We start from the raw sequence: 24,278 nt of genomic DNA on the forward strand, positions 1-24,278 counted from the left end.
CTACCCTGGATCCACTGGAATTGCTAACTCCTCTGTTCCCGGAGATCCAAATAGCAAGCAGAAACATTGGAAACAAAGGATTTGCATGTCAAAATCATAACACACGTCCTACGGCCAAAATTTAACAGACAAGACATTGTCATGTCATAAGAGCAAAAGCTCACTCAAAATTCAACCAGGCTGTTCACATCTGTTCACAAAACAAGCACACTGTCTTCTTGCCTCTTCAGTAGAAATAACCCAAGTTTGTCTCTACAGTTATAGTCCAAAAATCCATTTTCTGCATTTGTAAACAGGGGTAATTCCTGCTGCTTGTTTTTTCCTGTCAAGGTCTCCCTTGGAGACTTCACAATCACTTGATTAGCATTTTGCTCAGACTGTAATTGAGAAGGTGCCATTGTGAACCATACAGTATGCTATTTACATGTAGCCAGACAGATAAACACCTCTTGCATGAAAGAAACCTGTTTCTCACCTTTTCTGGTGACCAGCCCCACATCACAGAACCCCCCCCACCCCCCCCCACACACACAGAGGGAGCAGAGTCCCCCAAGGAAACACTGCATGCAACAGTATCTGCAATTCATTTCTCCTCCAGCATTGATGCTATTAAAGTTATCTGGGAGTTCCTCTTTAGAAGTGGACAGTCTAACACAGACCCCAATATAGTTTTAGGGGAAAATTTCTCTCTCAGAATTTCAAAATGTGTGTTCCTGTTTGGAACAAAGCCCAAGTTTGAAATCTCTAAATCCTGCATGAAACAATTCTAGTAACAATTAAAAAAGTAAATCAAACAAAACCCCGCTATTCATAGTGTAGATTTTGTAAACAGTACTATAAATTGACAGGTTTCCGGGAAACCAAGAATGATTTCCAAGATGAACGACAGAGGCCCCAGTTCAGCACATGCTTATTGTAGGAAGGCGCAGTGGCCTTCCTCTGAGCCTGGGCCCGCGGAAGGGCCGCAAGCACCCAATCAGGCCCTAGCAAGGCCGACCACCCAGTCTGCCTGGCAACCGGACAGCTGGGCTCCGATAGGTCCAGCCGGGCGTCCAACCCGGCAGAAGGGGGGAGGAGCCAGCCCCACAGCTCAGAAGAGAAAAGGCGGCCAACGGAGGCAGGCGCACTGCCTCGCCGGCTACAGGGAAGGGCCGAGCCACGCCCGGCCTCCGCCTCAGGTAAGCTTCTCCCGGCCTTGAAGCCCCAGGAGCGACGCCGGCAAGCCACCTCGAAGGCCTGGGTCGGGCCCACGGGCCCCCTGGACTGGCCGAGGCCTGCAGGCCCGAAACGCTGGGCCCAGCCTAGGGGCCGCAGCGAGTGGGACGAACCCCCCGGACCGGAGAGCTGGGAGTTCCTCCCTGAAGCCGGCTCAGACTTAGAGGAGCTGCCGGACACCCAACCCTTGGAGGCGGGGTTGGACCTGGAGGAGTTGCCGGAGGCTGAACCCTACCCCCAGCCCTGCGATCTGGAGGAGCTACCCCTCGCCGAGGAGCTCCCCAATCTACCCCCCATGGATGCCGAGGGACTGACCGGCCTACCCCGGGCGGTGTACCCCGACGACCCGGAGGAACCGACGGACTCAGGTACTGGGGAACCAGGGGAGGAAGGAGCACAGGGACAGCCAGAGGCGTGGCTGTACTAGGGGTAACGCCCAGTCGGTGTGTTGCGGCAGGAGCCCCACCGACTGAGTGGCAACACCCGTACCACTGCTAGGGCCCTGGGCTGGGACGCAGTGGATTTGGGTGGGCCTGCGTCCCCTTCCTCTCCCCCCTGATCCTTGCCAATCCCCAAAAGGGAAATAGCCTCTACCGCCCGCTGGACTCGAGCTCACTGCTCCTTGCTTGCCCGCCCTGCCTGAGGGCCGGGGCGAAAGACGCCTTGCTTGCCCGCCCTGCCTGAGGGCCGGGGCGAAAGATGCCAAACTAACATTCCCCTATGGATTAGGAAGGCGCAGTGGCCTTCCTCTGAGCCTGGGCCCACGGAAGGGCCGCCAGGACTGGACCGGGCAGGGGCCCGTCCTACACTTATCCATAAACATATGGGTAGTCCCACTGAGGTCAATGTGCTAAAGTACCTTGCTGAGCTGGGGCTGGAGTCTCCAGGCAGTATGGTCACTGTGTGTTTAATAAGGTATCATGTTGAGGAAATACATTCTTGCAGTCTCTTAAAGAGCTGTGGGATAGATACAGAAACAATACCCATAGCCTCCTAAATAGCCCAAGCCTTAGATCATGCTCCATTGCAAGTTGACCTGATCAGGAGAAGATTTTGCTTGCTGTATAGCACTCCAAAAATTACTGATCCTATATGACTGGGAACTGCTGAACAGCTGGTTCAGTGCTCTTCTCATCTACTTTTTGTTGTTGTTCCTGCCTTTCCCCAGCACCATTCAAACTATGCTCCCAGTGAGAGCCCTTATAGACATAGGTTGGAGGAAATAGTTGAGTGTAGCCCTTCGGGTCAGTGGTTCCCAACCTTTTTGGCTTGAGGGCCACAGCTATCATTTTTGCAACCCTGAAGGGCCACCAGTCTCCACCAGCAGCCCTCCCACCCCCACTGCAGCCAGACGGAAGGAGTTCAATGAGGAGGCTGCCTCCTCGCTGATCGTCCGTCTCCCTGGCTGCCAGCAGGGAAACCGCATGTGTCCTGTAGCCCTGTGCATTCCACCAGGGTCCCTAGCCAGTGGGTCCCTTCTGCAGCCAGGGGGACAGGAGATCAGTGCTCCCCTCCCTCTGGCTCCGGCAGGCACCCCAGCACCTATGGACCCCGGCAAAGTGCTTTGCTGTGCTCCCTGCTACACCCAGAGGGAGGGGAGCACTGATCTCCCATCCCCTTGGCTGCAGTGAAGAGCCTGCGATGGTCTTTTATCCCTGTGGAAACGCACTCCACCTGGGTCCTTAGGCAGGCGCTCCTTTCTGCAGCCAGCAGGAGGTGAGCTGCGGGCCACAGGTTGGGAACCGCTGCCTTAGGGTATGTCTGCACTTGAAGTTGTGGTGTCATTCTCAGCTCAAGGTGACATAACTTGTGCTAGCTCTTGTTGAGCTAGCATGCTGTGGCAGGGCGAGTGGTGGGAGGGTCTTGCCACCCTGAGTCCATGGGCCTAAGGAATCGCACTCCAGCTCCAAATGTAGACATACCCTTAGAGAAACACAGTATAGATCTTGGCCAGCTAAGCTGCTTGTGGGTTCAGAAAAGGGAAGTGTCAGTTCCTTCACCTCCCCTCAATCCCAGGGAGAGTAATTTGGGGAGGATGGCCATCCTGTGCTTGCAGAGAGGACTCTCCCAGCCTTTTGCTCCTGTAAGGATCCTTCCCCACACAGTGATGCGCTCCCTCAGTCCTCTGATCACTGTTTTGGGAGAAGTAATGGTGGAGAGGAATCCTTGGTCCTTCTCTTTCTGGTGAGCTGGGCAATTGAGCTGTCAGAAATATGTCTGTGTCTTTAGGCCACTGGCCCTTTTAAATTCCTCCTTGGACCTTGGCTGACTGAGTGTCAGGAAGTCCCCTCTAAATAGACGGCAGTCCATGATGGAGAAGGTTTGCATTCCCTGCTTGACCTGTTTCCAAATAAGAGAGCTCTGAGTTTGCATTCATAGAATTTCCTGCCCATTGTTTAGTTGGGCAGAACCAGGGTTTGCAACTGTGCAACGAAGGGCAAAGTCTAGAGTAAAATAAAAGCCGATCTCCAAAGCCCATTGAAATATCCCCACTGCTCATGGGACTAGGTTAGTGCTAATTGACTCGTCGTTAACTCACTCAGGAATTGCATACAGTGTTGAGTGGGTGATGCAGGGCTTTTCCAGTGATCCATCCCAAACTGCAGAGTCCACATGGCAATAAGCCAAGGGCAGGGAACAATATAGGAGAGGCAGCACTCTTCCTGCTGAGCCCCCCATTACACCTAGACCTGCCAATTTATCAAACAGGTCCACGGATCAGTACTTCCGGGAGAGGGTCTCGGAGAGAGTCAACTCTGTATTTCATAGTATTAAGAAATACACCCAGGTATTTGTAATGTGATTTTTGATACAATTCCCACGTCAACTGATTTTATGATGCCGTGATTATTAGCCTATCTTCCTGACACCACAGTAAATAGATTACTTCACATTAACATTCAGTTGATTATGTCAATCATGTTAATTTTCTTACCTGCAGCTAGTTTCAGCCAAATTTTTAAGTTTTATACAAAATGTTAAATTGTTATGGAGAGAGAGCAAGTAACTTTTTAAAGAGCATTGCTGTAGTTAGAGGTTATAATGTGTTATCATATACGCCTCTTTTTCCCAGCTTTAATATTTTAAATTGCATCAGCTTGAAATTGGCGCTCAAACTCTCAGCTGTAATGCAATTTGCTCTTTTTTTTTTTGTTTAATACAAAATAGTATTAAATCCTCAGAGCTTCAAAAATATATCTGAGAACCGCTTAGATCTGCTTTTCAAGGTTTTTTATCCAGTCTCAACAACAACAACAAAACTGAGCTAATTTTTAAGAAGTATAATTTTAAATTGTGCAGATCCAATTAAAAATGTGGTTGTGGAGCCATCCGCACAACAGACCAATTTCCATTAGGTTCTAAAAGCCACAATTTCTTAATGCTGGCCTCCTGCTGCTCTCTCTCTCATTCTCGAGTTAGCTCATTGGATTCACTGTGTGCATTCCTGTGTGTTCTATAGCTTGTGGCTTTTAAAAATAATGGCTTGGGATTTTCAGAACATGTACGCACAGAATCCCTTGATATACGAGTATTGCCAACCTCAAGTATTCAAAAATCATGAGTCAAGCTACAAAAATTGAGACTAAGATTTTTTTTCAAATAATAAATTTCAGGTTCTTTATTTTCCTTCTGACTTGCGCACCTTTTAGGGTGTTAACATTTTCAAACTTTTCTCTGCAACCATGAGGACTAGAATGGAACTTAACTTTTTTTTTTTTTTTTTTTTTTTGACACTTAGCTTTAAAAAAAATCACCAAATATTGCAAAATTGATGGTAACATTATGAGAGTTAGCAGTGCTGATATGGGTAGAGCTTACCACAATGAATTGACAGTAATAACAAGTGGATATGAATAGTGTTAAGACTACAGGCTAATATTTTCAAAAGTGCAAAATGTCTCATTTTCAAAAGTGATTTAGGCACTTAGGGCCAGATTTTATGAGGTATTTAGGCACCTTGTGTGATTGTCAAGGAGCCTAAGCAGGTTAGGTGTCTTACCTGCTTAGGTGCTTTTGAAAATTCCAGTACGTGCCTAAGTTGCTTGGAAAACTGGCCTCTTGGGAAGCTAAATCTTGTTTACTTTCAATGAGACTTAAGATCCTAAGAATCTGAGTGCCAGATTTTTAAAGGTTGTTAGGTGTCTAAAAATGCAGATAAGCACGTAGTGGGATTTTGAAAAGTTCCTAGGGGCTTAATTCTGATAGAAATCAATGGAACGTAGGGGCCAAGGCATTTTTGAAATACCCACTAGGTGTCTATTTGCATTTTTAGATGCCTTGATACCTTTAAAAATCTGGCCCGAACTCACTTTTGAAAATAGGACTTAGGCTCCCAAATTATTTAGATGCTTCTGACAATTTTACCCAGAGGGCTTTTTTAAAAACTTTTAGAGAAGAACAAGTTGGCCCAAATTAAATGTGGAAAAAAGATTTAAATTTGTTCTGGGATAAACTGGGGTACAATTATGCTTATTTTTTATAAATTATGAGTTATAACATTTAAATGCATAATTGCTAGAAACTTACAATTTTTCCCATGGACTATTTTGTGAAGAAGCCAGTGATTTGGTGGTAGCTGGATGCTTGTGTAAATTGAGGGGTAAGAGAAGCATCAAGAAGCAGCTAAAACCAATTATTCTCCATACCCCCTTATAGTGCATTTTAAACTTTAAATTCCCCTCGGTACTTTGTAAACACACTCCCCGTGCCCAGACAATCTCATTTCCTGGGACACTCTAGGGAACCCCTCAGGAGTCAAGCAGCAACTGATGCTGGGTACCTGTAAGTGGAATCTAGCAACACCTGCCTCTGTCTGAAGCAAGATCTCCCATCTGGGAGGCAATGAGGCAGCAGCAGTACAGAGACACTGCAGTAAGCTCCATGTCCTGGCTTAGCTTCTAGTGCTGTGCAGGTGTGTTTTAAAGTTCTATTAATTTTTCTTTGTGATTTTTGTTTTGGTTTGAACATAGATATCACAGACTACATGATTCTCCTTGCTGCTGATTTGTTACTCATTCATTGTACAAATACAACCTTTAATTTTTCGTAAGATTTTGGGGATGAAAAATTACAACAGAAACCCCAGTAGATATTGATTGCTCATAACTATGGATGGATACAAAATTTGGGATTATGATTTTGAACTTCATCATCCAGTCATCCAGTGACAGCCACCGTTCACATTCAGGTTCTGTTCAGCTCATCATGATGGAGAATGTTCACAGCCATTAAAATGAAACATAGGTCCAGGTACAGATCCCACTGCACCCCCAAATTCTTCTAATTCTTTGAGTGGCTCTCCATATTCCCACTTCTGGCCCTGTGCTGCAGTGTGGTACCTCACGGGGAAAAAAACCTTCTGGCGGTGTCAGATAAAGCACTCCTACATCCCTCTCGTCTCTCCTCTCAGCATCATATGTACTGAAAGCAAGGCTATAAAGAGGGTGGAGCTCCTTCCCACCACCTTCCCTGGCCACCCTGGATGGACGTGAACCTCTCTGGTCTCTTTAGACTCAGTGTTTCTTTCTGTAAGAAATAGTTTGTGTTAGCTCATTTGGTATAGCTAGCGAATTAGGTTCCCACAGGTTCCAGGTTATATTGCAACTGAAAAAACAGAAGAAGCCAGGATTGAAAAAGTGAGATTCCTACCCAGCTGTCTGCCCAGCATCCAATGAACATATGCGGTGCCTTGAGTGCCTGGAAGAAGGACACTTGCCCTTCTGGGTGTTGGATTTGCTGAATCTTTAATCCCAGAGAATGCAAGGACTCACTTGCAACTCTTCTTCCTAAAGGAAGTCCTTTTGATCTAAGAGACGAGTCTCCACCTCTGTGACTACCAGCAGCTCCAGGTGACTAGAGGTCTCCAAATCCTGTTGGGAGCTGACTCGGTGCCTGAGGCTCCCTCAGTCAAGCCTCTAAGGCTACAGATATCTTAACTGAAGTCCATATGGTCAGTTCCATCTGCCTCAGTTTTGTCAGAAAGGTCAAGAAACAGTTTGGCCACCCTCACCAATGCTGTATCTTGTGCCTCCCAGCTATCCAGCCTCAACGGAACCCTAGCATCTGCAGGACCAGGGCTGGTTTTGACTTCTGCTTCCACATCCAAGAAGATTGAATTGCTCAGTGTGTCAGAAACTGGGCCTGATTTATCAGTGGATGAACGTGTGAGGGTGGCTTTGTCCTCCTCTCCTTCCGAGGACACTATGCAGATCTACTTTTTGGATTGTATAGTGTCCACTTCAAATCTTCCTGCAGTGCCTACAGATAAGACTTGTCACTATTTCTTTGATATACTTGGGGCTACCTCAAGGAGTAGAATATCTGTACCCATTTTCCATGGTTTGCTACAGCCAGCTAAATCCATATGGACCACGCCTGCTTCTTACCAACCCCTTTCTAAGAAAGCTGACAAGCTGTATCAGATATCCTCTGGTGGTTTCACAGACACCATGTCCACAAGTTGGCTGCTTCCAGTAACAGGGCTAGATCTAGACTATCATATCCTACCCCAGCTGATAAAGAGGGGAAGAAGGTTGTTTGGGGAGAAAGATGTTCTTTTCATCATTCCTCAGTATTGGAGAAGCTGATTATCAGGGTGCCATTGCCTGTTACCAGTTCCATCTGTGGGAAAATATGACATTGTTTTTACTGGACTTGCCTGATAACAGAAGAAGGTTGGCGAGAACCATATTAATGGAAGGCCAAATATGTAGCCAAACATGCACTCAAGGCCTTGTTTGATGTTTCAGACTCTGCTGCCAGAGCATTTGTCCTTATGGCTGACACTTTTTTCACTTCTTTTCATAAAGATGGGGTAGTTCTCAGACCTGATCCCAGATTTTTTATGGAAGTGGTGTCTGATTTGCACAACACTCAGACCATTCATTTGGTTGTGGTAGCGGTGGTGGGGGAATTCCCTAAGCTACACTCTCATATCAGTTCTACATGCTTTGGACGTTAGAAGGGCTCTTGCCTATTACCTGGACAGAACTAGGAGTTTTGTAAATTGGTTCGATTTGATAGTGCTTATGCTGAGCATCACAAGGACCATGTGGATTCTTCACGTATTATTTATCAGTGGATTAAACAAGTAGCACCGAATGCTCTACAGGAGTGAACGCCCTGTATCTGCTGTGATTTGACCACATGCTACTAGAGCTATGGCTACTTCTTTGTCTGTGTTAGGTCAGGTGACAGTTGCTGAAATTTGCAAAGCCGCAACCTGATCTTCAGTGTATAGGTTCACCAAGCACTATGCTCTGGACTTGGCTTCTTGGGCGGACGTCAGTTTCAGCACGGTGGTGCTTCTGTCTATAGCCCATGAGGACTCTCTTCCCTCCTCCAGGTTAGTTTCACCACCGCTTGTCAGACTACACCTCAAATGGGAATATGCAGAGCCACTGGAAGCAGAAATGAAGGTTTCTTATCTGTAACCAGAGCTCTTCAAGATAGCTCCGCATATTCACACTTTCCACCCACCTTCCCCTCTCTGTCAGAGTCCTTGTTCTGCGTCTCTGGCCAAGGATCTGAGGTGGTGAGAACACTCGGTCTTCTTCTTGATCTCGTCCTCAGACCACCATGATGCTGAAGGGAGGGGCCTGAGAGGGGAGGGGCGTGTGAGCACTCTAGTTTATGCTGCTAGACGAGGTTTTTACCATAAGGCACTACTTGGCAGTGCGGTACCCATTAATATGAATATGCAGAGCCATCTCAGGGAATTCCAGTTATAAGTAAGTAGCCTTCATGTGTTTGAAACTAGGCATTGATTTGAACCACACCTAATCATATGGCAAACTTTGTGGCAGTACTAACTCTCTCATTTAAAAAAAATGGGTTGCTGGTATAATTGTAAAGGTTTTTATGACTAGTGATGGATAAACCTACAAGAGATTCAGCTTCATTTGGATAAATAGCTAAGAATTTTGGAGACTTTTCTGAGGCTAAAATCTGAAATTAACCAAATGTCTTTAATACAGAAATTAGGTTGTAAATTTCCTAAAATCAATGGAGGGTTTTTTTTCTTTCAAGTTTTCTTGTACTACTTTATATTAGTCAGTTCAAATATCTAGTTAGAATAACTTTTCATTGAAAAATCTTCTAATCTTAGCTCAAAACTAGAAACTGGAGAACCATGTGGAAATGAAGAGTAGGGAAAATTAACCACTCATTATTGAACTTCAGAAATGGTTCAATGAGAGTTGAAAAGGTTAGGCACACAGTGTTTCTTATTTTATCCAGATGGTTCCTACCTATAACACCTCGGAATGTTTATTACAATTAATACATGTTATTTTATATATATATATAATAGATAGGCTTTCCCTTGAAACCTACTTACACTGATGGGTTTTATTTATCTGTATATACCAATTAATAAATAGATTGAATAGTGAAATGATATTGAAGGACAGAACAGTCCAATATGAGGAAATTCTCAGACGTTGTAAATCAGTGTACTTCTATTCACTTAAATTACACTAGTTAAGGATCAGGCCCTATCAGTTAATGTTGCTATGATGGTTATGTACTGCAGATCACCAGTTGTACTTAGATATATTTATTGATTTGTATTTCTGTTTTGTGATATATTGATATATGTTTGTTTTTTCTAAAAGTAATTTAAATAAACTCTTTTCTTCCTTCTAGTAAGTTGGCATAAAGTGTGTTTACTTTACAGAAATCCTCCACTTGTGCTGCAGTTCAGTTTGCATAAGTCACAAAGAAAATATTTTCTATCCATGAGCTTGTCTTAGTTATCAGGATGGATAAAATTATTCTAAGTGCATCATTTTATTCCCTTAGATCTTAAGTTATGATTGCTGCTTACCTTCTCTTTGCTTATTTACACTTTTATTCCCTACATAAATGTAATGAGTTTAAATGGTTTTTTGCATTATCTAAAGTTCTAATAGCTAGCTAGGGGACTTCACTTTGAAAAATGGGTTCTTTTACACTATCAAATCCTGTATTTTCTTAAAAACAACAAGAGATGTATTTTTACATATAGTTTTCACTTATGAGAAATCAGCAATTTATTAAAACAAGTGTAGAGTGGAAAGTTAGTAGGGGGTTTTGGTATGTTTTTTTTGAACACTTCAAAAATGTTTTCCCTACAAAAGCAATGAACTGCTTTTGAACAAAATGGTCAGTTATAGGAGTGCAGCATCATTACACCTGAGCCAGAGAGAGCTCGAAGCAGAACTTGCTGAAGTTCCACATCCAGTGGTCTGTAGTGTCCCCTGTAAACTGTTGACTTCTTCTAATTTTTTCCCATTAAACAAAGTCCCTGTGAGCTATGGCCTACAGCCAGACTGTGTTGTGCTGTAATCCTGCCATATTTTACAAACCAAATGGCATTTAATTGGCTTAATATTTGAATGGGGTATGAACATCATTTATTTGTACCACACTTAGAAGCCTCAAACAACCTGGGAACTTCATTGTACTATATAGACACAGATTGAGAGACAGTAGCCCCAGGGAACTTATAGTATGAAGAGACCAGTAGACAAAGGATATGAGGGGAAAGAGAGGTTAAAGGTACTTGCCCAAAGCAAGTGTTAGAGCTGGGATTCGAAACCAGGTTTCCTGACTCTCAATCCAGTGCACTGTCAACCACCACACTGCCTCTTGAAATCCTTGACGATACCTATGTGTTTCAGGAAGTGGTGCCGATGATTAAGGAAGTAGCACTTTTTTCCGTTCTCAGTACTGAAACATTGCCCCATTATGTCATGAGAGAGCTCAGCACTGCTGCAGGTGAATTAAAACCAGAGTAATTTGGGAGGGACTCAAAACTCCGGTCCTGGTCACTTATCTTCTTTTTTAAATCACAAAATGTTGTCTGTCAGAGCAGCAACATTCATCTCTATATGCTGGGCAAATTCCAGTTTGGTTCCTAAATTCTGTCTACCTGAATTCCACCTGCCATTTCAACCAGCAACACCATTTCTCACTTTCTGACCTTTTGCATAGTGAGGCTACATTTCTTCCAGAGGTGGTTGTATTTTAGGCTTTGAAGAAGTGATTCCTGTGCATAGTCTTTATACCAGATCAATTACATAGTGCTTTGGGATCCTTCAGTATGAAAGGCAGTGTTATAAATGGAAGATCATTATGAGTTTGTGGAGAAGACAAGTGTATGTTTCATCTTACAAAAAATAAAACAGAGCCCTCAGTGAACTTTTCCAATTTCTTACTGAGCACTCCAAAATCCTCCTTTGAGAACCTTTTAATATAATGACTCATTGAAGAGGGATTCATGTTTCAATTAGATAGAGTTCAGTAGGTTCCGTCTAACTATTACATTGAAGAGCACTGTCTGGTTGCTGACTGCTCACTTTGAATCCCCAGAAATTTAGGGAATTAGGAATTTTGCCTGTTTTTATAAGTATCAACTTCTCACCTGTCTTATGAGTGTAGACTAATAGCTTTTTCACTAGTAGAAGATGACTTGGTAATTAACGGGGTAAGATGTAGATGACAAACGCTGCAGGAAGTGCAGGCATGACAACGAAACCTTGCCCCACGTCCTCTGCAGCTGCAAGCCCCACTCCAGAGCCTGGCAGCTGCAGCACAACGTGGTCCAGAACTGGCTCGTGAAAGCCTTCCCAACTCATTTGGGAAAGGTCACTGTGAACTCCGCCATCCCCGGATCCAACAGCCCACTGAGGCCGGACATCATCATCACCAACAAGGACCAGAAGAAGATCGTTATGGTGGACATCACAGACCCATTTGAAAACAGGGCCTTTCACGCAGCCCGAGCTCGTAAGGAGGAGAAGTACGCCCCCCTGGACGACATCCTGAGAGCAAGGGGCAACAAGGTACAGACCCATGCCCTGATCATCGGAGCCCTGGGCGCTTGGGATCCCCACAACGAGTGTGTGCTGCGGGCCTCCGGTGTCGGTCAGTGCTACGCCCGGCTGATGTGGCACCTCATGGTGTCTGATACCATCCAGTGGTCGAGAAACATTTACATCGAGCACATCACCAGGCACAGACAGTACTGGGATGAGTGAGCTGGAGCACTACTGCGAGAATACTATCTACACCACATAACTGACTCAATGAGGGACAAATCCACTATTATGGACATACCTACTCCTCATTAACCGCATCTTTTGTAATCCCTGCAATAAGTGATGTTCCCGAATTACTGATTGCGTGTACTGTTAATGGTCAAACCTATTACCCCCCCATCCAAAATACCACAGATTATGCTTTCATTGTACTCCCTGACTCTTAACCAAACTCTGTACCCGCTGATGTCTGTACATTATGCCTGGATGTCCAAGAACTCTTCTGTTTAAACTCTGTACCTAACCATTTTTTAAACATTATCTTTAATAAAAAAATTTTAAGTTATTTTTGGTAATATGGAAGACCTTCGGCCAAATCCTAGTGCCATTGAAGTCGGTTAGGAAAGGAAATGTCCTGTGGTCAGTGCACCTTTAAAGTACCACAATTGCCCATGTTTTAAAGAACATGGTGGTATTGAAGTATTGAGCAATAGAGTATATTCAATTGGTTCCTGACACAATGAGTCGAATTCAGCCCTGGCGTAGAAGAGAGTAAGGCTATTAAAGGTTTACAGCAGGGCTGAATTTAGTTCTTTCTGCCTGAAATTTAGGTTAGAGAGTTGCATTTAAGAAAAAATGCAGAGAATTGCAGTGTGATATGTTACAATACATTTCCTATATTCTGCTCTGATAGGCCCAGTCAGCAGCATTGGCTACATGGGTGTTAGTTGAGGGCAAAATTTGGCCCCTTGTTTTTGTTCACCTAACTCTGAGTTTCTGTATATTATTACATACTCCTGTCATCCTTTACAGAAAACTACATTAAAAGTGATTCATTTCACAATTGGCTTTTCTCAGCTAGCCAAAGCTTAGCTTTGCTAACTCTCTGAAAATTAGAGATTCAGGCTTTCCTCTGACTTCCCAAAGTTAAGAAAAAAAATCCTCACAAATCCAGATACACCCTGTCCTACCACCAACGCATTTTCATGTGCCTTTGTAGATTGGATATTACACAGGACATGAGTGATGAATAACCTAGAGGTTATTATATAGAATCTGATGTTCTCGTCTTAAAACTCCATTGTCTTTGTTGGTTTGCTGTTTTAAATATCCTTGTTCAGTATAAATAGTTCTCTCTTGACTTCTGATTCTGACAAAGCAGATTCCTCTGTCTTTTCCAGTAACAAAGACAGTGTGTGCAGAGCAATGTGATGGACGATGCTACGGGCCATACGTCAGTGACTGCTGCCATCGAGAATGTGCTGGAGGCTGTTCCGGACCGAAAGACACTGATTGCTTTGTATGTTTCGGAGTTATCTCCTTTCCTTCATCCCACCAGCCACGGTGCAACTTATGCTTTAATCCATGAAATTCATAATTTTCATCACTTTTAATTGAATTGCCTATACATTTTAGCTGCAAATTTGATCTTTTCATATTTGTCCCATTACATTTACGTTTCTTATCAGCTTATATTAGCCCTTAAAAGATTTATAAGATTTACAAATTTGGTACCCTTTATATGCTAATCTGTGTGATTTTTATCTTTTACTTTTCTAAAATTAGCTTTTATAGATGGCAGGGAATTTTTATAGGAATTTGTCATCACATTTTGGGTTGAAGGTTTTAAACACACACACACACACGCACGTTTTTATCTGAAATTTGAGAATACAATTTGGCTCCTAAGTTAAAGATGTTTTCTATGCTTCTCAGACACTATTTAAACAAAGACAACTATTTGTGTGCTTCTTAGAAGAAAGAAAAGAAAAATGGCATCCTATCCACTAAAATTCAAATGCACACAATACACCCATTCAAAAAAAAAAAAAGGTTTAAAACTGAATTAGGAGTTTAATTTTCTAAAACGGATGCCCTCAATGTGGCCAATTTCTTTCCAGATGTAGTCAATTAGTTGTGTAACTCAGAAAGCAGACTTTGCTCCTATTACTGAAGAAAGAAATTCATGTACCTTCATCACACTATGCCACAAAGACACAAAGTCTGTTAATATCTTCAGTGGAAGCTGAATACGCACCTAAATTTGCCCCAGTAATTTTACTTTAGGTACTGAACTAATCTATATTAACATACCAGCATAGAAGGTAATGTTTTCAGAGGCAATGGGAGATGCACCTTTAGACCCTTTTGAAAATCTCAGATAGCATACGGAAAAACCATTAAAAGAGCTTACGACATGCACAATTTGGTTTATTTTATTTTATAGTCCAGTAGATATATAATAGAGTGGCTAGAATGTATGTGTACCTTTGCCCCCTCTTGGATGGAAGCAGGACTGTTCAGCTGTCACAGACACACACATCTTCTCCTTTAGCTCTAGCGGTAAGGACTGTGCTTTGCAGTATACATGTTTAGTTTGATCCCTGTCACCGCTGTGAAGTTCTGAGTGGCTTTGGAATGCACTATAGTGACAGTCTTGTCATTCTTGCTGTTAGGTGTATTACAGCAGTGGGTAAAGCAGCCAACTGCAATCAGGCGCCCTATTTAACACAGTATTGAAATTAAGCATAACAGGCATGGTTCAAAGTTAACTGGAAATCAGTGGAAGTCCTTACATTCACTTCAGTGGGCTCTCCATCAGATCTGGTAAGAGACCGTCCTTGTCCCCAAAGTTTACAGTCTAAATAGACAAGCTATGAGGGACAGAATGTATTATTGTCCATTTTACAGTTGGGAGACTTAAGTAATTTGCACAAAGTCACTTCAGAAGTCTGTGGCAGAGCTATGACTTGATCCCATATCTTCTGAGTCCTAATCTATCACCTTAACCACACACCTAACCTTCCAGAAGTGTTAGGAGGCTATGTATTTGTTACAGTATTATTTCTGTAACAGCAAAGCACACAGGAGAAAATGTGATTTCTCTGGGCCATTGAACACTTCACATTCTTCTGGAGCTTCTCTGTAACAATTATGGAAATACCTGTGCTAAAAATCATGTTACACTTGTGTTGCTCCAGTGTGAAAATACAAAGGGTCCCAGAGTGGTCATGCGCCCTTAGTATAAATGAGAATCAAATCCTTAGTGTTCAACAGCTTTGAGAGCTACTAATTTCTTTCCTATCGTGTGATGAGCTAGAAATAGCCTTATGGGCTGCAATGAGGGGCGTACAGGGACACTGGATCAATATCTTGAAGAAAATGTAGCTACTTGTTTTTTTTAATTGATATGTACATCATGATATTTCCCTATGCATTTTTTTTTTTGCTTTCATATGCATCTTGGGCACATTTAGAAACAAATGCTGTAAGTTTTGCATATGTTAGTGAAACAATTATGACTGTACACAAAGCTTTACAGTCATAAATTAAAACTTCCTGTGTCTTCTAGATCGGTTTTTAATAGATTCTTACTTGAAAATGTCATGTCTTTGAGTAATGTATCATCAGTGTGTCTCATTCTGATTATGCATTTACTAAGCCATCATCAGAGGATTGTCATGTTTATGATGAAGTATTTGCTAAGACAACAGAGCATGTAGATAATATATTGAGGAAACAAAGTAAATTAGTGTTTATTAATAAATAAAAGTATAGTTCATGATGCATTTAGAAATCATTTGGCACATTATAGCAGCCTCTCAAAGCCTGTAATAATATCCTGTTGTAAAAATGTTTTTAATATTGCTGGGAAAAGTTCTTCCATCCTCCTCCACCCACTGGCACTCATTAATCTGTGCATTCACTTTTGAAAGCAAACCAATGCCCATCCTGTGGCATAGTGTTTCGTTATATTTACACACAAAGGTTTAATGATGTTCTCAGAGTTGGGGTAAAAATAAATCTGGAGTGGAGACACGAATTCTCCTTTTAGGGTCTGATCCAACCATAGAAGTCGGTGATGTCAATGGACTTACCCTTAATTAGGAATTAACTGTGTGCACTGATCTTGGTAAATCAATCCTAGAGCTCTGAAAATACTGCCTGTTTTCAGATGCATAGTTCTGATGAACCAAAAAATGGTTAGTTCAGTTTAGACAGGCTGTCAACCAGTGAGGATCACGGGAACCAAAATACTTCATTCAAGGCTGATAATTTCATTTAGGATCTCCCTGTTGGACCCTCTCCCTTCAGTAGCACTTACATCCCCTTTTTGTCTTCTGGTATGGCCAGCGGGTCCCCTCCTCATCCCATCACTGTGGTGTCTTCTGAGGCACCTCAAGCCCTGGACTGAGGTCTTTTGGAAGAGGCAACTGAGCAGAGAAGCCTTGCTCAGTCCTCCTGCTTCTGCTTCTGAGAGGGGTGCAGGTGCTGCCCTGAAGTTCCTCTCTGTGTATGAGGGTAGTGACCCTTCTTGCTCACTCTTTGAAGAAGCAAGGCAGAGAGAAACTAGCTAGCTGTTGGCTGACTAGTAAGCTGTATCCCAAGGCCAAAGAGGTTTTGAGACAACCAGGCTGCTGGAAGATATCTAAAGTTACCCGGGGACGCACAATCATGTTGCCAAGACTGGCAACAGTACAAGGAGGATCCTGGTGCAGAGTTGGGGTTGCCTCCATTGGCCCAAATTATTTGTATAACCCTTTCATTGAAACCAGACAGGATTTTTCTAATTTGGGGGTTCTGCTGTTAGTCTCATCAACTATAATTAATACAATAGACATGATAGAGAATGTAGAAATCAGTTTTTTCTCACATATCGAATTATCAGCCTTGCATAGTCAATTTATTTTTCACTACATTCATCTACCCTTTTTATCCTCACACTTGACTCTTCATGTGTCAGGGCCTTGTCCTCTGTCAATGACGTATGGTCGAGCCTGCATATTAAGTGATACAAAACCCTGTTTTCCCTTCCCAATGTGTGAATCAACTGACCTGACTAAACTTGCCAATTAGAGAAATGACCCCCTCCTGTGCTAGCTCAAAAGAAATTCTTATCCCTGTTGCTGTCTAGTTGGGAGTTTCAGTCCTCTGTTGGACTTTATATTCGTGCCATGAGAGATCAGAAGGTTGGCCCTCTAAAGTATAGATCATTAGTGTGTGTTCAGCAGGATACAAGCAACTTAAGTAGTTGAATGCTGTTGTCAGATTTGGAACTGCCTGTCAAGTTTGCAATTAGTTAGTTGATTGCTGCTAATAAGAATAATAATGCAAAAAAAGAAAAAAAAGTCTTCCTTTTTAGAAGCAGTACTGGCATTAATTTGCATTTAATCTCAAAATGTTCTTATGGGTTCAAAACCAATTGCTCAATGCTTTGGATGTATCCATGTTTTGCTAATATCTTAAGAAGAAATCTAAGTTGCTAAAAGCAGACAAGGAAAAAACAAGGTATCCCATCCACTATAATTGCAACAATGCCTTTGTATGGATAGTCAGAGTTCTGCTCTGAAGTAAATAAATCCAAAAGGGGCTATGACACGATCAGCTTGTTTTCTTGTGTTGCAGGCCTGCATGAATTTCAATGACAGCGGAGCGTGTGTCACTCAATGTCCCCAGACTTTTGTCTACAATCCCACCACCTTCCAGCTGGAACACAACCACAACGCCAAATACACCTACGGAGCTTTTTGTGTCAAAAAATGCCCACGTGAGTTACATGACTGCTGCTGTTTTCACATGGTCAGCAATGTACAAGTTGTGCAACTCCACAAGAACAAAACCATATTAAGAAACCGTTGTTAAGCAATGTTAAGTTTAGAGCTAAGTCAATAGTGTAATAGCTCCATGTATGTTCTTTGGCAGTAATAACTTTGTTATATGTTAATCAAAGAGAGTGACATTTTAGGGTGCTGTTTTAAAAATTCCTTGTATTAGAGCCAAAGGTGGAAAAAAACTTAATTGGCTTTCCGTTTTCATGCCTACCACTTATTATGTTTATGTTCTTATTTGGGCTTTGGTAGCCTTAGGAAGTATCCTTTAGTGAGTAAAGCAGAAATCTGTACTGAATGAAAAAGATGGTAAAGGTAGAAATTCTAATTTCATTAAAATAACTTTATACAAATTATATGCATGCTAGATGTTAATTAACTAGGAGGTTATTCAAACATTCTCTTTCCCATACCAGATGAAGTTTAGTTAGTTCTGATCTTTCTTCCCCCAAATTTAGAAATGAGTCACTAACTTTGTAATCAACCCTCTCCTTAATTTTCAAATGTTTAATAATCCACTCTTCCAGTTTAGGGCCATCTCTAATTATAAGAGATACATAGTCTTATTTTGTACCTCTGTATAGTACAGATTCTTCTTCAAGTAGTGTCCCTGTGGGTACTGCACTCTAGGTCTTGGAACATCCTTGCGTTTTTGATTGGAGATTTTTACCAGCAATGCTCGTCCAGGTCACGCATGCACAATCTGCGTCTCGCGGCACCGTTGGCGCCCTTTTCAGTGCACACAGCCCAACCCCCTCAGTTCCTTCTCAACCATCCGCGGTCCGAGACGGAGCTTCCAGCAGTTCCTCAGAGCTCGATATAGAATCTCTAAACTCTACTTTTTTAGCAAGTTTAGTCAGTTTCCCCTTAGTTATGGTTACCCCAGTTTGTGTGTTTAAAAAAAAAAAATTTTGTTCTTCAATACTTACCTTTCCCTTTAGACTAGGTTAGTTCTTCCCCTTCCTCAGGATGGTGCAACATGCCGGGTTCGCCCGGCTTCAAGTGCTGCACCTCCTGTAGAGATGCGATGCCAGTGTCCAGTGGCCACACAGAATGCTTTAGATGTCTCAATGAAGGACACATTTCTCAAAAATGTCCTCGCTGTAGAAAACTTAAAGCCAGAGCCAGGCGTGATAGGGACCTCCAACTGAAGCTTATTCTGAGGGAGAAATCTCTGACTTGCTTTGGACCCTGGACAGAGTAATCATTCGTCACAGGAAAACTCCAGCAGGAAAAGACACTACACGCCGCCAGACATAACCCCGGGAAAAAGAGGAGGTCCTCATCCTTTAAGGAAAAGAAACACAGTACCAAAGTGGCTTCAGGTTCCTCTGGTACAATGGCTACCGAGGTACCAAGTGACCCTCCTAACTCTATTATGGAGCCAAATCCTACCATCCCTACCCGGACTCGGCACCGCCAAAATCAATGGCCCATAAAGTGGCGAAACCCCCCACTAGCTCAGCACCAACAAAATCCCTGGCACCGACAAATACTATGACGCCTATATCCGCCAGCACCGGTTCATTGGATCCAATAACAACTACGGCACCATCAACAGCCAACATCTGTGGCACCATCGGCACCGACAACATCTAAGGAAACATTGGCACTGACAACCATACCTACTACCCCGGCACCGAGAAAATGCCCAGAGAAACATCAGCACCACAACTCAGAGGAGGAATTTTTTACGTCCTCCCCATATCACCGTTATACGGCACTGACCCTTCCCCAGTGCATTTCAATCAGGACGAACCTATTTCACCTATATCATTTTCCAGTGATGAGGAATATGAAGGGGAAAAGGTGACATTTTCTCTGTAACATTCCTCACCTAAGCAGGAAGCATCCAGATGCCAACTACACCACAGATGTCCAGTACACCCATGGGTGGCACCCTATTGGCTAGGACCACCATTTCCATACCACTTGCAGTGGCCTGGTTGGGATGCCTGGTCTACCTACCTCATATAGTAGACCATCTGCTTCTCACAGGCATAGGGACAGCTCTTGCAAGTTCCATTCCCACAGGTCCTCAACTTCAACCTTTAGAAGACACTGCACAGCATTTCACTACGCCACCTGCAAATAATTCGTCCTCTTCTCCTGATGAGGCAGTAATCCTTTCACCCCCCCACGCCTGCTGAAGACTTCAAGTAGTTTTAGGACCTCTTTAAGAGAGTAGCTGACAACTTTGACATCCCTCTCCAAGAGGTCCCAGAATCACAGTACAAACTAGTCAAAATTCTGCAGACCTTGACTTTTTCGAAGATCACCCTCCCCATGGATGACGCCCTCATGGAACCAGCCAATAACATATGGCAAACTCCAGCCACCATTCCCCCCAACTTGCAAAAGAGCTGACAAGAAATATTACATACCAGGCAAAGGCACAGAATTTCTTTTCACCCATCCACCGCAAAATTCCCTGGTGGTGGAGGCAGCCAACAGTAGATCTAAACAATACCATAATAAATCAATCCCATAGGACTAGGATGATAAACGAATGGACTTGCTGGGCAGAAAGGTCTACACCTCTGCTACTCTACAATTGAGTGGCAAATTATGCAGCCCTATTGTCCAGTTATGATCATGACAACTACACAAAGATGGTAAAATATATTGAACGTATCCCAGAGAATGAAAAGGAGCAATTTCAATCATGCATAAAGCAGGGTCAATTAGTTGCTAGGATGGCATTACAAGCCTCCCTCAATGTTGCCGATACCGCGGCTAGGACAGTTGCAACTGCAGTAGTCATGCAGATCATCATGGCTTCATTCCGCAGCATTAGCTAAGTAACTTCAATCCACGGTCAAAGATCTGCCATATGACAAGGTGAAGCTTTTCGCGAGAAAACGGACAAGGTGATGCATACAATGAAAGATTCTTGGGCCACACTCTGCACTGTCAGTATATACACACTTGCAACAAAAAGAAAACTATTTAGGTACCAACCTTACAATTCCAGATATCAGCATCAGTCACAATACAGATGATTTGATCCATCACATAACAGACAAAGACCCCAGCCACGCAGACAATCAAATCAGCAGCTGTCAACATCTCAGACGGCTCTATCGAAGCATCAATTTTGAGGTTTTCGTTGAGGATCTGTTCAGCCTCCCCCAGTTCCCAGAGTCAGAAATGATACCAAATACTACTTTTTTCTACCATTGATTATGCCTGTTCTATCAAACTTGGGCAAACATCGCCACAGACAGATGGGTCTTGGAGATTATCCACTCAGGATATACTGTCCCCTTCATCTCCAAACTTACTACCCAAACCCTCTCCCTGTCCCTCTTCAGGGATCCATCTCACAAGCATCTATTACAACAGGAAGTCGATCACCTGTTGCAGATAGGTGCCATACAACACATCCCACCTAGGCACAAGGACAGAGGATTTTAATCTAATTATTTCCTGACCCAAAAGAAGAACAGAGGTTGGAGACTGATTTTATACCTCAGGAGGTTGAACAAGTTCATACAGGTATAAAAATTCAAGATGGTCACTTTGGCTACCATAATACCAGCATTGGAAAAGGGAGACTGGTTTGCAGCCCTCGACCTCCAAGACACACATTTTCTCTTTGCTATCCATCCAGCACATCGCAGATTCCTCAGGTTCACATTAGGAGCCAACCATTATCAATATGCAATGATACTTTTTGGTCTGTCCACTTCCCCAAGACTGTTTTCCAATGTACTCACAGTCAGATTGGTGTATCTACACAAACAGGGCATAACCATATTCCTGTATTTGAACAATTTCCTCATAAGGGCACGCACCCAACCACAGGCCGTTCACACAGTTCATATTACAAGAACACTCTCTTTCAAAAACTAGAGCTGATATTAAACAACAGAAAATCCACCCTAATTCCTGTGCAACAGATAAAATTCATAGGAGCATATCTGGATTCCTGCACAGCCAGGGCGTCGCTGCCGGCTCACAGGTTCGATGCAATAGTAAACCTGCAAGTCACAATAGAAAACAGCCCAATTGTAACTGTCCACATATGTCTCCAAATACTCGGACACATGGCAACCACCAGTTTTGTAGTACAAAACGCACGACTACACATGCAAGCTCTACAACTGTGGCTCTCAACAATCTACAGACCGCAAAAGCACGCAATTCACAGAACGCTAACATTGCCAAACAAAGTTAAACAATCACTAAGATGGTGGACACAACATGTGAACCTAACATCAGGCATTCCATTCACATGGGAATCACCTTCAATTATGATAAATACGAATGCATCCCTGCTAGGCTGGAGACATATCTGCAAGAACATACCATACAGGGCAGGTGGTCCACAGAGGGAACAAGTCTCCACGTAAATTTACTGGAATTATGTATGGTCCGAAACACGTTTCCACTTCCTTCCTATAATAAGAAACAAATCCATAAAAATCATGACAGAGAATAAAATTGTGGAATTGATGTATACATCACAACATAGATATATCAGCCACCTACTTACCCAGAGTTCAGAACACCAATGCAGACATCCTAAGCAGGCACTTTGGCAGCAACCACAAATGGGAGTTGCACGAGGGAGTCCTGAGAAATGTATTCCAACAATGAGGTTAGCCGAAAATCGACTTATTGTCACAGCACAGAACCGCAAATGCCGTAATTACTCCTCAAGGGTGGGATTAGGGAAAGCATCAATGGGGGACGAATCCTCCTAAACTGGAATATGGAGCTACTCTCTGCATTCCCACCCATACCACTGATACCCACAACTCTGCACAAAATACGCATGGACAAAGCAAGAGTAATTCTGATAGCTCCACTGTGGCCCAGGCAAATGTGGTTCACTCACCTGATCCAAATGTCAGCATGCAAACCTATCCCCTTTCCAATTTTCAGGGAGCTCCTATCTCAGGACAGTGGCCGCATTCTTCATCCGGACTTAAAGAAACTACATCTGACAGCCTGGCTCCTAACTGGTTCCAATGCACACAGAACTATAAATTCATAGCCAGTAAAACACATATTGCTAAATAGTAGGAAACCTGCCCCAAGGAAGAAGTACCTGCAAAAATGGCACAGATTCACCACATGGTGCCAAACGAAACAGATATACGCCATCGATGCACCAATCCCAGCTATTCTTGACTGTCTTTGCAACCTGAAGGAGACAGGTCTATTGATCAGTTCTCTTAAGGTACACCTAGCAGCCATCAGCACTTTCCGCGACCAAGTAGACGACAAATCAATTTTTACAAATTCTATAGTGAAACATTTTATGACAGGTATGCTGAATGTATACCCAGACATTCGCCCTCCCACAATGCCACGGGATCTCAACGTAGTGCTTAAAACCATTATTAAACCACCTTTTGAGCCACTGGCGACCTGCTCCCTACTACATATGTCTATGAAGGTGTCATTTCTAGTCGCCGTTACATCGGCGTGATGTCAGGGAACTCAGAGCGCTCATGCACATCCGCCATATACAATCTTTCAGAAAGACAAAGTGTCCCTTAGGCCCCAAACTTATTCCCAAGGTTGCATCATCTTTCCATATAAATCAACCTATTCATCTACCCACATTTTATCCAAAACCTCACAATAGTGCACAGGAAGCGGCCCTCCGCACATTGGACGTTAGACGAGCTATAGCTTTCTATCTAGAAAGAAAAAAGACCTTTAGGAAATCACCCAAATTGTTTATATTACTGGCAGAACATTCCAAAGGGAAGCTATATCCACAGAAAGACTGTTTAAGTGGATTTCAGGATACATTAACTTATGCCATTAGGCATAAGCAGCCATATCACCACCGCAGTGAGTCAGAATGCATTCCACCAGGGCAGTCTCCACATCCATAGCCTTTTTGCACATGTCCCAATTGTAGAAATATGTAAAGCAGCCACCTGGGCATCGGCTCACACATTCACAAAGCATTAAATTATTGACCAAGCATCAAGGGCTGATGCAGCAATTGGCCTATCAGTACTCTGTTCTGTTCAACCTGAGAACTCCGAAGCTCCCCCCTCCTAATGAGGGAAGTGCTTGAGGGTCATCTGGAGTGGAGCACCCACAGGGACACTATTTGAAGAAGAAGAGACAATTACTCACCTTGTGCAATAACTGAGGTTCTTCAAGATGTGTGTTCCTGTGGATGCTCTGCTACCCACCCTCCTTCCCTCTACTTCGGAGTCTACACATATGGCTTCAGGATAGACAAGAAACAGAGGGGGTCAGGTTGCATAACACCAACGGCACTGCAAGACGTGGATTGCGCATGCGTGACCTGAACGAGCACTGCTGGTAAAAAATCTCCGATCAAGGACGTGAGGACGCGCCCAGACCTAGAGTAAAGCACCTATAGGAAGAACCTCAGTTACTGCACAAGGTGAGTAACTGTCTCTTCTGAACACAATCCTAAAAGCATTGGGAAAGGCAT

At 43.2% G+C, this 24,278-nt stretch overlaps 1 protein-coding gene across 11 annotated transcripts in view; it reads left to right on the top strand.

Annotated features, from left to right (window-relative positions):
- ERBB4 (erb-b2 receptor tyrosine kinase 4) overlaps positions 1-24,278 on the top strand; it is an 885,692-nt gene that overhangs the window by 646,206 nt on the left and 215,208 nt on the right. For 10 of the 11 annotated variants that reach the window (XM_067548716.1, XM_067548717.1, XM_067548721.1 and 7 more), the window contains 2 exons: positions 13,418-13,536; positions 17,643-17,784. In XM_067548716.1, the coding sequence (XP_067404817.1) occupies positions 13,418-13,536; positions 17,643-17,784 (261 nt within the window). Of the gene's footprint in view, positions 1-13,417; positions 13,581-17,642; positions 17,785-24,278 lie in introns of those variants that run through there. The other variant, XM_067548725.1, reaches the window with a different exon arrangement.

Source organism: Emydura macquarii, unplaced genomic scaffold (genome assembly GCF_026122565.2).
Source record: "Emydura macquarii macquarii isolate MOO-44397 ecotype Brisbane River unplaced genomic scaffold, CSIRO-AGI_Emac_v2 contig_1253, whole genome shotgun sequence".
Lineage (NCBI taxonomy): Eukaryota > Metazoa > Chordata > Testudines > Chelidae > Emydura > Emydura macquarii.